Source organism: Emys orbicularis, chromosome 1 (genome assembly GCF_028017835.1).
Source record: "Emys orbicularis isolate rEmyOrb1 chromosome 1, rEmyOrb1.hap1, whole genome shotgun sequence".
Lineage (NCBI taxonomy): Eukaryota > Metazoa > Chordata > Testudines > Emydidae > Emys > Emys orbicularis.
In genome coordinates, this window is record NC_088683.1 from 103,383,226 (window position 1) to 103,398,550 (window position 15,325).

The window sequence follows — 15,325 nt, forward strand, 5'->3', positions numbered from 1 at the left end:
TGAAAGCAATAGCTAACTCAAGAGTTACCCAGCTGGCTCCACACTGATTAAAAGTCTAGAAAACATGACCTATAAAAAAAAAAGATTGAAAAATTGCATTTGTTTAGTCAGAGGAAGAGAAGATTGACAGGGAACATGAGAGCAGCCTTCAAAAGTATGTAAAACGTTTTTTATAAAGAAAAGGGTGATCAATTGTTCTCCTTGTCCACCGAGGACAGGGCAAGAAGTAATGGGCTTAAAATTGCAGCAAGAGAGATTTAGCTTGGACATTAGGAAAAACTTCCTAACTGTAAGGGCAGTTAAGCACTGGAATAAATTAACAAGGGAGGTTGTGAAATCTGTCATTGTAGGATTTTAAGAACAGTTTAAACAAAACAACTGTCAGGGATGGTCTAGATAATACTTAGTCCTGGCTCAGCACAAGGAAATGGACCAGATAACCTACTGAGGTCCCTTTCAGCCCTACATTTCTATGATTCTATGAAGTCCCCATGGATTTAAGGAAAGCAATACAACAAAAAATGACTCCCAGACAAAATTATTTTGATATACAACATTTTACAAAAACTCAGCATATGAACAATGAATGAAAATGTAGAACATACAAAATATGTGGTTCTATCACTATTTGTCTAACTTTTAAACTTCTTTCAGAAGACATGAACAGAGGTTTATCAAAAATTTGACTCCAACACAAAAATCACAATACGCAGCATTTGTATCGTATGGTGTTGGCACAAATACAATGCTACGTAACAAAAGGACACAGTGAAAGATGTAGACTTTTGATGTAAAGCATGCAGTAAATTGCATCTCCTCCACCCACGCCTGCAGAACCAGGACACTGGGGTACATGGCCCAACAGCCCTCCCCCAGTAAGAACATTCTTACAGCCTCGGGAATTCTGATGATGTCACTAGTTCAAGCCTCTGCAAGTAGTTTGTGGGGGTGGCTGGTAGAGATGTAAGGAAGAGGTCGTAAATGAGATGGGTATTAGGTATTGGGCAGGCCCAAGGTACCATCACAGCCCTGGGCCAGAATGACATTAAAGCACATAAATGACTGCTGGACTTTGTTCTTCTGCACTGGATACATGCAGGGACCCATTCTGCCCCCATGCAGCAGCAGAGGTAGTGAGAGACTCCTGGTGGTTTAACAGCCCTACATAGGGGGAGGAGCAGGACTGTCATGGAGCAGGAGTTGTGGGGTATATTGAAAAGGGAATTAATAATACTAGATTGCAGAGAGTCTATATAAAAGTGAAGGAAAAAAGACAATGCAATAAGAATATAAAAATAGGCAGTGCACCCATGGTCACTTTGGAAGGGACTGCAGTGATGATGCTACAGGAGCAAAGGGGGCTGTGGTTTGATAGAGAATTTATAAAGTGCTAATACTAAATGTTTACATCTAGTTGTGCACATTAGCAGCTTAGACAGCCATCTGCACGGTATTGTTACTGTCACAGTCATCCTCCCTCCTACTTATTATTACTCACAGTTTGTGAGTTAGCTTTGCAGATTTGGGTCCTAAACACATATGAGAGTTGTCCCTGAGTTCAGCAGAGCTACTCACATGCACGAGTGAAGTCATGCATGCATGCATCTTTGCAGGATCAGGATTTTAGATTGCATGCTCTATGGGACAGAGACCATAGCTACCTAGTAAATGTTTTACAGACCCTAGACCAATGAGCTAGATTGGTTCTTTGGGTAACACTGAAATAAAAAACAAACCAAAAATCACTGCCTGTATTTCATAAACCACTGTTTCAAACTGGCTAAAAAAAATGGCTACCTCTAAAGAGAGACTGCCTCAAACTATTCCCTTTGAGATTAATCAAGAAACTTTCATTTATGTAATAGGCTTGCCTCTCATATTATGGGGGCAGGAACTGGATGACTGTAGAGAGAATGCAAACTCCAGATGCAAAGGGGACAGGTGGTCTGGGAAATAACAGAGGAAAAGACATAGAAGAAGGTTAAAAAAAAGAGAAAAGACAGAAAGAAAAAATAATGGACTTGATAAAGAGGGAAAATGTTGTAGGGAATAATAAAATAAAAAAGCATAGAAAAAAGCCTGAAACAAAACAGAGAACTTTTGAGGTTAATCAGAGAAAGGGAAGCTTTCTGATGCTCTGGAGGGTGGACTGAGGAGCATACAGGATTGGAGGAAGGTCTGGCTATACAAGGCATTAATGGATTGTGAGAGGTTGGGCAGCCATGAATTAGAGTTGGGAGAGGAGAAAGAGAGACCATTGGGGAGTCCCTACTTTTACAAGCAAGGAAACTAAATGTGAGAACGCAAGGGTTTTGGTTGTGCTGAAGGACAAGGGCTGAAAATAAAAAGTTTAGAGAATCTGCAAGAATGTGCAATGCTGACATAGGATTTAAAAATGAATGCATTAGGTTTTAAGATTAAAACACAGTTCTGACCATCTTTTATCTTGTCAAAACACTGTCTGTAGCAAATCAGTCTTAAACTGAAAACAATTTAACTAGTGCAAGAGCTTGAACATTCATGTACAAGTGAAACATACAAAGCAACACTGACCTTTAGAAAAGCTGGAAGAAGCCTCCATTTTTCCTAAAAACAAACAAACAAAAACCACAATTTGAAATAGCTACAGGAGTGTACCTAACAAAAATCTAAAAAACCTAATCACTATTCTTCTACCTAGGGTGGCCAGGTGTCCAGTTTTCGACCACAAAGTCTGGTTGAAAAGGGGACCAGATGGCATCCAGTCATATCTACTGACCAGACACTCAAAGTCCAGTTACTGCAGGCAGGGAGGCGGGAAGGCGCCAAGTCATCACCCACACCAGCCCCTACTCAGCCAGGGCCGCCTCCTACCTGCGTCTGGCACCTGCAGCTCTCAGCCCCAACTCTGCAGGTGAGTCCCTCCTGACCCACACGGGGGGGGGGGGAAGGAGGGGGAGAAAGGGGAAATGCAGCAAGAGATGGATGGAGGGGGAAAGAGGAGCAAATGGGGGGTGGGGCCTCAGGAGAAAGGGGTGGGGCAGGGGGGGCCTCAGGGGAGGTTCTGCATTCCTGCTGGAGTGTCCAGTTTTTATATATTACAAAGTTGGCAATCCTACTTCTACCATTAAGACTATTTAAAGTCAAGTCAATGTAGAGAAGAGGGACTGTAACTAGTCAATCAAAATTAGTAATATGAACAAGCAAATAATTTAAATAATCCAGTAATCTATGTGTGCAATACAAACTATATTCAAGGCACAGACAAAGGAATACAGTTAAATTAGTCAATTTAAAAACAAGTTAACAAAATACAAGTTTCTGAGAAAACACCACTTAAATACTATGTCCTGATTTATTTTAAAAAAGAAAAAAAGCCACTCTCTGGGTGGCTCTTAGCACAGTCTGCTCCACCTTCCAACCTGGCCAAGGGACAGGGCCTCGGGGGAAGAGCAGGGGCAGGGCCACAGAAGGGGTGGGGTTCTTGCATGTGTCTTCTTTTTGCACTTTGAAAAGGTGGCCACCCCACTTGGAGGATGAGGCCCTAAGGGAGCACATGATGAGTTAACTTTGCAATGGAACACAGTACTGGGCTCTTTGCCTTGTGTGAGTAGCAGCTACTGATGCAGTCACTATCAGCACAGTGTCGGATATGTTTCAGAGGTGGTAACACTGCAATGAGTCATTGGTTTAAAAGCTAAATTTCTGACATCCCCCTTCTATCCACTAAACCCCTACCAAAAAAAGGGGGTGGGGAATTAAAATCTAAAAATGTCAAAAACAAAGCCCCTAACCCATGCAGTGCTTTTACCCTGAAAAAGGAGAAGTGCCAGAGACGCAACAAAGTCCAGGAGGAACATTGCTATCGATTGTATGTGGAAGGAGCTCAAGTACTGTGGTGATGGGCAGCAGTGAAAGGTAGATATAGGGCTGGATAGGCAGATGTCCATAGGGGTAGGTAAGAGCCAGGCTCTTTGTGTGTCACCCTACAGGCGTTATCGAGACTGAAATTACACCGCGTTAGAAAGGCTGCTAACTGCCCCATGTAGACAAGGCCGGCGGGTCTCACGTCGTGTTAGGCGGCCTAATCACGGGTGGCTAACACGACCCTGCACGCACCTGCCCTTGCCCACGCTGAGTGTGTCGCTCCAACACCGAGCAGCGGGGGCGCTCACTGGCCTTGTAACATCCTGGGGTGGCCAAGGTCCCCTGGGGAAAGGCTGGGAGCCCTCCACCAGCTGCTGGGCTCAATGGCAAGGGAGGCTGCACAGCACCTAGCAGCACCAGGCCGTGAGCCCTGCTAGCATCTCACTGGCTGCCATGTCACTGGCATCAGACTCGGGGGCTGCCGGGCAGAGCAGCCAGCCTGGAGCTTGCGGAAAGGGGCAGGCCAGCGTGGAAAGGGTGGATTGATCCCGCGCATGCGCCACAGGTGACTCGGGACCCAGGTGCCTGGAGCCCGGCAAGCCCACGGGAGAGACGAACCTAGGGGTTGCGCGCATGCGCAGTAGGGGATGCTGCTGAAAGACCTGGGGCTGAAGCAGGAGCCTCTGCGCAAGCGCAACAGGGGCCTCGGCGAGACAGCTCGTGGGGGCTCCGCTACTCGTTGCCATAGCGGAGCGAGCCCCTCCTCTGAGGGCCGGCGACGCCTTTGTCCCTCGCCCGCCCGCTCGCTCACCTCCACCGTGTTCACGGGAGCCGCCGCCTGCTCTGCGGTCAGAGTCCCCAGCTCGGCCGCTAACGCGTCCATGGCGAGCGCGGCGGAGACACGAGCCAGGAGGGACTCGGCAGCCGGCGGACGCTCCGCGCGATGGACCCGCCGTGCGGCGATGAAATCTGCCCCCACTACAACAGAGGCGCCACGGGACCGTTCCGCTTCTTTTAAAGAGCCCGCGGGGTGGGGGGGACTCGCCCGCCCGCCCGGAGCGAGCTGCTGGTCCTGGCCCAGGAGCGCGGAAGCTGGGGGAGGGAAAATGCCCCCCTGAAACGCTCAGCACAAACCTCGCTCCCCAGAGACCGACTCTGAGCCTCACCCCCCGCCCCTAAACATAAGGGATGGGTCTGGTGAGAGGCTTGGAGAACTGCCCTAAACCTGATGTGACATGATGGGGGGGCATCAGGTTCCCCTCTCAGAACAGCTCCTCCACTCCCCCGCTCCCCAGCCAGCCTGGGGTGGGATTTCAGTGTGACTTGTGCCATGGAAAGTTAATCTGTCTTCTACTGTTCACCCACCAGGGGGCGCTGTGTATAAAAGACTTTATTTAAATGAAGTTCAGCCCTGCTGGGCAGAGCACACGGATGAACACGCCTGGTACAAACGAAGCTCTGTAGCCAGCAGCTCATATCCCTGCGTAAGTATGTGACAGCATTGCATAGGACAAGTCCCTTTGTTATTATTTGAAGGGCACCATGGGAGAGTCGCTGTCATGTCATCATTTTCTGTATAGTGGGGAAGTACAAGTGAGCCAAAGCTGGAATCCGCACTAATATTTTTTTTTCTCTTATCTGCTGGTTAGGATTCCATGGGTTGAGAACTAAAATAGACTCACAGATAATAGACAAACCAGCTGCAGATCAGCAACAAACTCTTCAATTTTGACTTTCTGCAGAGGACAGTTTGAAAGTGCTACTGCAGTCTCATTACCTTCTAGGTTGTCAGTTTACACTCTGCAAAGCCACACAGACTGTCAATACGTAACAGTCATTATGATAGTTTTTCCAGTCTTAATGCTGTTTGCCTTGTATGCAGTATGCTCAAAAAGTGACATTTTATATCTATGACAGTGTTTCCCTGTCAGCGCCTCACAAATACTAACAAATTTATATACACAATACTCTGGTGAGGCAGCAAATTACTATAATCTCCATTTTGCAAATGAGGAACAAGTAAAGAAAGGTGATTTGCTCAAGGTCATATCTCCTGAATCCTACTCTGATGCCTGAACCACAAAACCATCCACAACACTGCAGAAAACTTTCCTCAAGTGGCACTTATTGTCAGGAATTGAAACTCCGTGGGACTCCTTAGCTTTGGAGTTACAAGGCCTCCTGTTGATTCAACATCTGAAATTCGGGGGGGGGGGGGGAATCTGAGCAGCCATACATGTGGAGTCTTGGGATTGTCAACAGGGAACCTCAGGAGAATACACAAAAAATCACTTTCCTATCTTTCTGTGGGAGGGGGACTTTCCAGTTGACTAAAATGACAGCTCACTAGAAGCATCAATATACACAGTAAAAGTCCCTGTGTTGATTTTCTTAAAAGTTGTGTATAATGATTTTTAGGCACCATTTAAAAGTAAAGGTCACACTGGAAACATTCTTTAAACAAATCACTGTACTTTTTGTAATAAAAAGGAAGTCATACTTCAATAAGTGTGACTATAGCACCCAAGGATATCTATGTACTGTGCAAACAATTAAAGAAGGAATATAGGAATTGTCATACCATTCCAGACTATTGTTCCATTATTCTGGTATCATGTCTGGTGCACATAAATGGCCAGTACCAGATGGTCAGAAGAGGGCGCAAGGAATACCACAATGGAAAATTATGTAATAACCTGCCAAGGGGGAAGAGTTTTTTCTTAACCTTAGTGGTTGGCTTATGCTCTAAAGGGTGATGGTGGATGTCCTAAAACTTTTATCCTACCTTATATAATTATGAATGTTCTTATCCACATAAAAGTGCAATCATCCTTTGAATCCTAAGTACTTGGCGTCAGTGATATGTTGTTGGCAGTGAGTTCCACACATCAATTAAACATGATATAAAAATCAGCAGATTTTTTTGAGATCGGATTCCACTGTCAGGTAGGCATGTATTTTATTCCTTTTACAGATGGGTAAATTGCAGAAGAAAATGGCTAAGTAATTTGTACCATACCAGTCAATGAATCAGAGGCAGAGCCAAGAACAGACCCGAGGAGTCCTCACTCCAGCTCTAACCCCTAAAACACATCCCAGTTTTGAACATCCTTGAATAGAGTTTAAATTTAAATAATATCATTACTGCATGCTGATTTCTTCTCATATAGATGATGACCAAGTGGGATAGTTAAAGATACAAGGCCAAGCAGGTTGTGGAGTTTGCAGTGAATGGTTTTGTTACTATTATAATTCTGAAGGCTGCGTAAATCAATGGTATTATGCTCACTTATACGAACAGTGAGTTTGGGCCAGAGTTATTTCTCTTTAAAACCTGATATGTTGCTAATTGGTTTTACAAGTGGTGGATGCTGCTTTATAATAAACATTTCTAAAAGGACTGTGAGTCAAAGACATCTAAGCCCTACACCCAACCTACAATATAAACAAAAACATTTAAAAGGGAAAGAAGAGCCCCTCACCGATAGCGTGGATTGATTTAATTCAGAAGCAGGAAACCTTGATTTAAATAATAAGTTTAAATCTTGATTTGTATTTATACTTTTTTGTTATTTTCTTCAAGAAAAGCTGGTTCGCACTGGCTGGTAATCCCTGAAAATCAACAGTTTTTAACTAAATTTACCCTTTACACAAAATTTAAGCAACCAGGCTTGGTAACCAGGCCAATACACTATATCTATACACATTTATTTAAACAATTATATAGCTTAATATACATTTATTCAGATTCTTAATTTTTACATTTTTTACATTAGGAAATGATGAACAATTCATTTCTTGTTTACTAGATAGTTAATTTTTTACTTGTGATTTGTGTCAAGCTCTATTTGGATTAAAATTGGAATTAAATTAAAAATGAGTAAAACAGCTTTTAAAAATGCATTAGCTAAATAAAACTACCTTCAGTGTTCTGGAAACAAAAGCCAAATGTTTTGATAAACATGTTTTGCATTTAAAACTGATTTTTTAAACAAAGGAAGTATTGTTTGTCATTGGTGATTTGAAGTGATTGTTTTGGTACCATTACACTGCTGTACAGCCAAAATGCTTCTGAAATAAATGTAGTCAAACTTTACTAATTCTGGGTCACTGAGAACGAAAATGATGCTTAAAATTGTTGATTGGCTCTAGTTTTCAAGATATGCTATTGGGTCAGTATATACGACCCTTGACTTGGGAATGGCGGAGGATAAGTGAGTTATAAAGGGAAGGGATCTCAATTTAAACCAGAAATGACTAAAATACATCTTTGACTGGATCTATGAATAAATCTATGACTGGGTTTGGACAGTACTTGCTTTTTAGGCAAAACAATGAATGATGCAATCTGAAGCTGGTATTGCGTCATACAGGATATGAATTGCATCATGTTATTCCTAGAAGTCATGGATGATGCAATCATAACGAAGCTTACATCACTCTGCTGAACAAATTGCCCTATATCAGCTCTAGAAATCATACAGTGTCGTGCTCTCTTATTTGTCAGTGTTTGATTTTGCAAAGGGACACATTTCTGTTTAGCCAAAGTGAGCAGAGATGCCTGGTACTTGTGTGAACAGTGCAGATAACTTCTGCTATGTTTGTGGTGAAGTGACTTTTGCATCACAAAAGCGCAGTATAACCACTATGGTTAAGAAAGCCTATCACCTTTATTTTGGCTGCAAAATTGGAGATCAGGACAAGAGGTGGGCCCCACACATATGCTGCAACACTTGTGTAACAAATCTTCGCCAGTGGTTGAACAGGAAAAGGAAATCTATGCCTTTTGCAGTGCCAATGATTTGGAGAGAGCCAACAGATCATACCAGCAATTGTTACTTCTGCATGGTGCCTCCAGTTGGGAAAGGTGTGTCAAAGAAGAAAAAGTGGACTGTGCATTATCCAAACATTCCATCAGCTATACGCCCAGTACCCCACGGAGAAGGACTGCCGGTTCCTGATGCACCAGAATCATTCTCACTTGAGTCAGACGAGGAAGAGGATGAAACTTCTGGTCCTGAACCATCAATGTCACAGGACCCACATTTTCTCCCATCCTCCTCCTCTGAACCACACCTCATAACACAAGGTGAACTGAATGACCTTGTCAGGGATTTGGAACTACCCAAGAGTAAGGCAGAGCTGTTGGGCTCCAGACTACAGCAGTGGAATCTCCTGGCAGGTGATGTTAGGGTTTCCATGTTCCGTGACCGTCAAAAGGATCTTGTCCCATTCTTCTTCATGGAAGGTGATCTTGTAGCCTGCAACAACATCGATGGTGTGATGGCAGCCCTCAACATCGTTCACGATCCAGATGAGTGGAGACTCTTCATTGATTCATCGAAGAAGAGTCTTAAAGCTGTTTTACTGCATAATGGCAATGTTTTGCCATCAATTCCAGTTGGTCATGCAGTCCATATGAAGGAAACCTATGACAACATGAAACAACTTTTGAGGTGCATAAACTATGACCAACATCAGTGGCAGCTTTGTGGCGATTTGAAGGTTGTTGCTCTCTTGCTTGGTCTGCAGACTGGATACACAAAGTACTGCTGTTTTCTCTGCGAATGGGATAGTCGTGCAAGAGATTCCCACTACATCAAGAAAGATTGGCCACTCCGACAGTCATTGGAGCCTGGGAGGAAAAGTGTTCAGCATCCACCACTTGTTGAATCAAGGAAGATTTTGTTACCACCCTTACACATCAAGCTGGGTCTGATGAAGAACTTTGTCAAAGCCATTGACAAAACACAAGCAGCTTTCAAGTACCTCCGTGGAAAATTTCCAAGGTTAAGTGAAGCTAAGATAAAGGAAGGTGTCTTTGTTGGTCCTCAGATTTGTGAACTTCTTCGAGATGATGCATTTGACCATGCACTGCGTGGCAAGGAAAAGACGGCATGGAAAGCCTTCCAGTTAGTGGCAATAAATTTTCTCAGAAACAACAAGGCAGACAACTACAGGTTGTTGGTGGAAAACCTCCTCAAGGCATACAAAAGCCTTGGTTGCAACATGTCACTAAAGATACATTTTTTGCACTCTCATCTAGATTTTTTTCCACCGAACTGCGAAGCAGTGAGCGACGAGCACGGCGAGCGATTTCACCAGGACATTGCAACAATGGAGAAACGCTATCAGGGCAAATGGAGCCCATCAATGCTCGCAGACTATTGCTGGACAGTGACAAGAGATGCTCCATTTAATGAATACAAGAGACAAGCCAAGAAGCGCCCAGTAGACACTGAATAGGACTAAACTATGTACAGAATAGTTTTTTGCCTTTTGTTTCATAATAAATTTTATTTATATAACCCTTTTGCTGATTTTTAAAGTGTTACATAAACAGGACAGGTGAAATATTATCATGTAAAGCAACCATAAACACATGAAAAGACCTAGGTTTACAATTTATGATTAAAACTCTACTATCTACACAATATACATAGACATAAAATGTAAAAACTTAAATATCTTAGAAACAGTAGCCAATCAGTTGTTTTAATTGTCATATTTGAATTCAGCACATCAAAATACATAATAAATAGCACGTTTTATCTCTGAAGCAGACGACTTCTCAAAAATTGTAGACCAGTGTTATCCTTCAAGTTTTTAGGACAGACCTCATCCTCCCTCACCTAGTTTTTATTCACAGATTGGGAGAGGAAAATGAGTTTTCCTGCTTTATCAACTCCCAATCAGTTTCTCAACTTTGAATGAACTAGTGATTGAACTGAACTAATTGACTACACTGAAATGAAGAAAATATTCTCTCTGCACCTGCAGAAGAAGCTACTGCTGTTAAAAACTGGTTTAACACTTCAACAACTCTAGTTCCTGGTGCTTAGTCACCAGTTCAGTGGCTTGACTTTCTTTAAAACTTGGACCACAAACAAGTACCATTTAATATTTTTTTAAATGTATCTTAAATTATTTTAATAGATTATATCAAGTTTAGGTCTCAACATAGGTTGTCATAATTTCAAATTTAATTTTAAATTGATTTATCTTTAAAGACAAAAATGTAATTTACATTATATCTTTTTTAAATAAAAAAAAGAAAAATCCATGCTGATCACCAAACAGTGTTCTTCTCTGCCTTCACCTCCCCCCGAAAAGGTGGGGGCAAGAGAAACCCAAGATTGAATGGAAAGTAAAACCAGATGCAGACAGGGTGACACAGCTGGACTTTAGAATCTGTTTAAATGAACCATGTATTGATTTGCCGTTCAGATTCTTTCCACTGAATCTCTCTCTTTGATGGCTTTTTAAAAATTATTTTTAGCACTCTGGCAGTTGTGAGCAAAAGGGCAAGGATTGCTGGGTTTTGGTGGCTTCAGGAAGAAGATCAAAAACAATAGCTGTTGTCCATAACATTCTCTCTATGTACATAAAAGTGAAATAAAGGACCAATAATGTATACTCAAGTTTGTCAAAATAGAGATCACTAATGCATCTTCCAAAGGGAGGTTGCATGCCTAGCATAGGGTTCTAAAATAAGATATGCAGTCCCCAGGAAACCCTATGCTGTGCATTATTGAAGAAATATGTAGAGGATAATATTAATGCCTGAAGATAAGCTGCAAGAAACAGGCCTGTAAATTAAAAGCAGCTTTTAGCTGTGAATTTACTCCACCACCAGTGATGTTAATTCCTGATTCAAACAAACTCAAGATATTTTGGTTTTGTTAGTTTGGAACTTCTGTGCCCTGTGTCTGACCAACACCAGATGCTTCAGGTGAAGATGCTGCCCCTCCCCCAAAATATTGTTCACATAGTAGTTATAGAGTAACCTACCTACAAAGTAAGATTTTCCTCAATATATCTCAGAGCTGGTTTATGCCCTGAAGCATGAGGGATTTATTACAGCTGTGTGGAGAAAGGTAGTTCTCTTTCATGGAGGATTTTATTTCAAAATTTGGTTTCATTCAGATTAGGATCCCAACAGTTCTCCACAAAAGGGAATGGAGCCCCAACCAAAGGCAGGTTGCCCTGAAACCTGGGACCCTGAAAGCCCTCTCTGAGGCAAACCACCTGCAGCTCTGCTGAGGAGCCAGATGGGCAGGCTGCATGAAAGAATCCTAATAGAAACAATGCCTCCTAGGTTTTGAAACGTACCCGAGTTCGGTTGGAATTTTCAGGGATGTTTCAGATTTTGCCAAATCAGCAAATTCTGACAAAATATCTTCTCAGAACTTTTTTGAACAGCTCTAGGTTTTAATCCCGACCAACTGTTTGGGTTTTTTGTTGGTTGGTTTTAAAATCCTCTCTATGCTAACTCTGGCTTGTTATCCATAGAAGTTTGTGATCCTTTTTTTGAATCCAACTAGAATTTTAGCTCTCAAGACTAGCTTGTGGTAACAAGTTCCTCAACTGGGTTCACTGAGAGTCCCCTGGCTCATGTAGCATGAGGATGAATTGGCATACCCAATTTACCAGCTCTACACCATTTGTTTTTGTACATACATACACACACCTCATCTCTCACAAGTAGACAGCTGCAATCTTTTCAGTCTCTTTTCTTGCAGAGTTTGGTGCTAGGAGTTACAAACTCATTCTGAGATTAGAAATCAAGGAGTGTTCCTTCCCACTCATGCACCATCACCAGTAAGATTATACTGGCTAGCTTCTATCATCCAACCTGGGAAATTAGTTGAGGTGCTGAGTTTGCATACATATGAAAAAGAATACTGTCCTGCAATTGGAATGTGTATAACAATATTTTGGACAATGTGCAAAGGAGAAATAGAATTCAGTTTAATTGCTATAGCATTACAAAGCCAACATAGGCAGCAGCTGTAAAAAATGTACGTCACTAATAGACAAAGGGGTGCGTGTGAGAGAATAAAATCCATTAATTGTAAGGCACTCAAGCCCAGATCCTCAAAAGGTATTTGGGCTCCTAACTTCTGTTGATTTCAATGGAAGTTAAGAGCCTAAATGCCTTTGAGGATCTGGGCCCCAGATCCTACAGTAATGGATGGCTATGACTAACTCTATACGGGTGACAATATAGCTATGTTCACATCCTACACATGTACAAAATGTATTACAAGGCATGTCTTGTAAGGTATCATTTCAAAATTCATAATTTGCTAGTCAGTATAATCCTGATAAAGTATGCATAGCAACATTGTATGTAATGTTATAAGATTTGCCTGTATGATGTTATTAACACATGTTCCAAACTCCACAGCCCTGCCCAAACTGAGGCTGGTAGACTGGTCTGTCCTAAACAAAGGAATGTGGGCTTTGCCTTATTTTGTATTTAAGCAGTAAACAGAGTCATCCAGCAGGAAGGGAAGCAAAGAAAGCTCAAACAGGTGAGAAAAACCCAGCAGGGAACATCCTTCCACATAGACTCTGTCTCCTAGTGACCAGCTGGAAATGTTTTTCAAGAGAGGGACAAACTATAAAAAGGAGGGACAAATGCCCCAAGGCCCCACTCTCTCTCCCTGCCCATTCCATTCAGTGCATCTGAAGCAAAAAAAGGAAGCATTTGTTGGACTCTAGAGTGCGGCGTGGGGTCCTGACCTACAGGGTTTGGTCAATATAATGGCTGAAAGCATGTGGTGAATCTGTGCTTGAATCTGTTGTAGTTTGTGAAGTTAGGTATTACTAAACATCTTATGTTTATTTTTCTTATAACTATTTCTGACTTATGCCTCATTACTCATACTCGCTTAAAATCTTTGTAGTTAATAAAACTTTTTACAATTTTATCTAATCCAGTATGTTTAAATTGAAGTGTCTGAATAACTGAGATAATAAGATGGCATATTATTCCCTTTAAAGAACAACAGATTTAAGATACTACATAATATCTAGGAGTGGGCTGGGCAGTACAGGACATATTTCTGGGGAGAAACCTGGGACTGGGGGTGTGTTAGGATCACCCTGCAGTATAACCAAGACCGGTGAGAGCCAGTGTGTAACCCAAGTGTCGCTTGCAGGCTGCAGTTACACACAGACACATTGGGTGGGCCTTGCCTGCTGGAAGGCTGGCTGTGAGTGACCCTGGTAGAAGCTACTTCAGCAAGGCATTGTAAGGCACCCACGCTTGCAGGGCAGGAGTGATACAGCTCCTCATTAGTCTGGATGGCACCCTGGTATGTCACAATACATAATTAGAAAACAGATTAGAGTCAGACAGTGCTATTTTAAGCCACCTCTACAATTGCACTTAAAACTGCTCTTCGATTTGATTTAAATATGATACATTCCTGAAGGACTCCTTGAAAAGAGAAAAGTTACAGAAGAGTCATTTTGCAAAAATGTATCAAAATAACTGACTGCATTACATTTAAATTGAGAAGCAGCTTGCATGAATGACTTCTCTCCAAAGTTTTACTACAAACAGACTTTTAATGCATACCAAAAAAAAAAAAAAAAAAAAAACAACGCAAATGCACACCACAAAAATTCATTTGTACTTCATCTAATAAAGCTACTGCTACATAATTGTCTATTTTCAAGAAGCAAAATTCAGACCAGAGGTAAACATTTGAACCATGAGCATGCAAGAGACAGAAGTTAGAGGAAACATGTACATCCAAAGCACTATTAAAATATATCCTAATTGTAATGTTTAAGTGATCTCCAACCTATACCATGCTATAAAATGCCCTTTAAAAAAAAGTCACATTAATGCAAACAAACTATTGTGTCCTCATTTTCTAGTGGGAAGTTACAGTGACAATTTCCCAGATAGTTTAGAAACCTCTGGTCTAAAACATACTTCAACTGATCTCACCACAGTAAATTTTTCGGTTTTACACTAGAAAGTTTAGAAAGATAAATTGCTATGATAAGAAAGTTACAATACAATTTTTTGTACATGTTAAAAATAAAATCTTTTTTTTAGGCCCAAAGCACAAATTTAGAATAGTTGGATTTCCCAAGATTAGGGAATTACTAACAGAACTTCCCTTTTCAGCTTTTGGGATATATTCTTCTCTTGATACATGTGAACTATGTACTGAAGTCCCATATTCATGAAGACAAGAATGTACCACTTCCCTGGCACACTTGTTACACTGTAACAGCTCCTTTCAATTTTGAGCTTCACAAACTAAAAACTGTACTCATCTATTTGGTGCAATATTTTTAACAAGGCATAAAGAGGAAATGGGGTGAGAAGTCATTGAGAACTGTTGCAATTTGAGACTTTTTAGCCTCCCTCCACCCCCACATGTACATAGATAGAACTTCAGTAGTAACTTTTGACATGAGTCCAGAAGAGTGTGCACTTAATACATGAGTCTGCTGTTGCTTAGTCCCACATGGAAACCTTCCAAAAAAAAAGTTAAAAATAATGCCTGCTTTGTTTTTCCTGGGACGCCAGTCTCAGTTTGAGAAACTCTTGTCTAAAAAGTATGTTTCCCCTGCTAAACAAAACAAAACAAAAAAACCTAATTCTGTAAAAAGGAGGTTGGACTATAAACCAACCCAAAGTGCTTCTAATGCCCAGCCATTTTAGATCTTC

General features: G+C 41.7%; 1 protein-coding gene across 1 annotated transcript in view; it reads right to left on the reverse strand.

Moving 5' to 3' along the window:
- POLR3B (RNA polymerase III subunit B) overlaps nucleotides 1-4,743 on the reverse strand; it is a 134,641-nt gene extending 129,898 nt beyond the window's left edge. Inside the window, exons 1-2 of the mRNA XM_065407048.1 lie at nucleotides 4,658-4,743; nucleotides 2,554-2,586 (exon numbers count right to left, since the gene is read on the reverse strand). Coding sequence (XP_065263120.1) covers nucleotides 2,554-2,586; nucleotides 4,658-4,729 — 105 coding nt within the window. The 5' untranslated portion in view covers nucleotides 4,730-4,743. The remainder of the gene's footprint in view (nucleotides 1-2,553; nucleotides 2,587-4,657) is intronic.
- Between the last annotated feature and the right edge of the window lie 10,582 nt (nucleotides 4,744-15,325).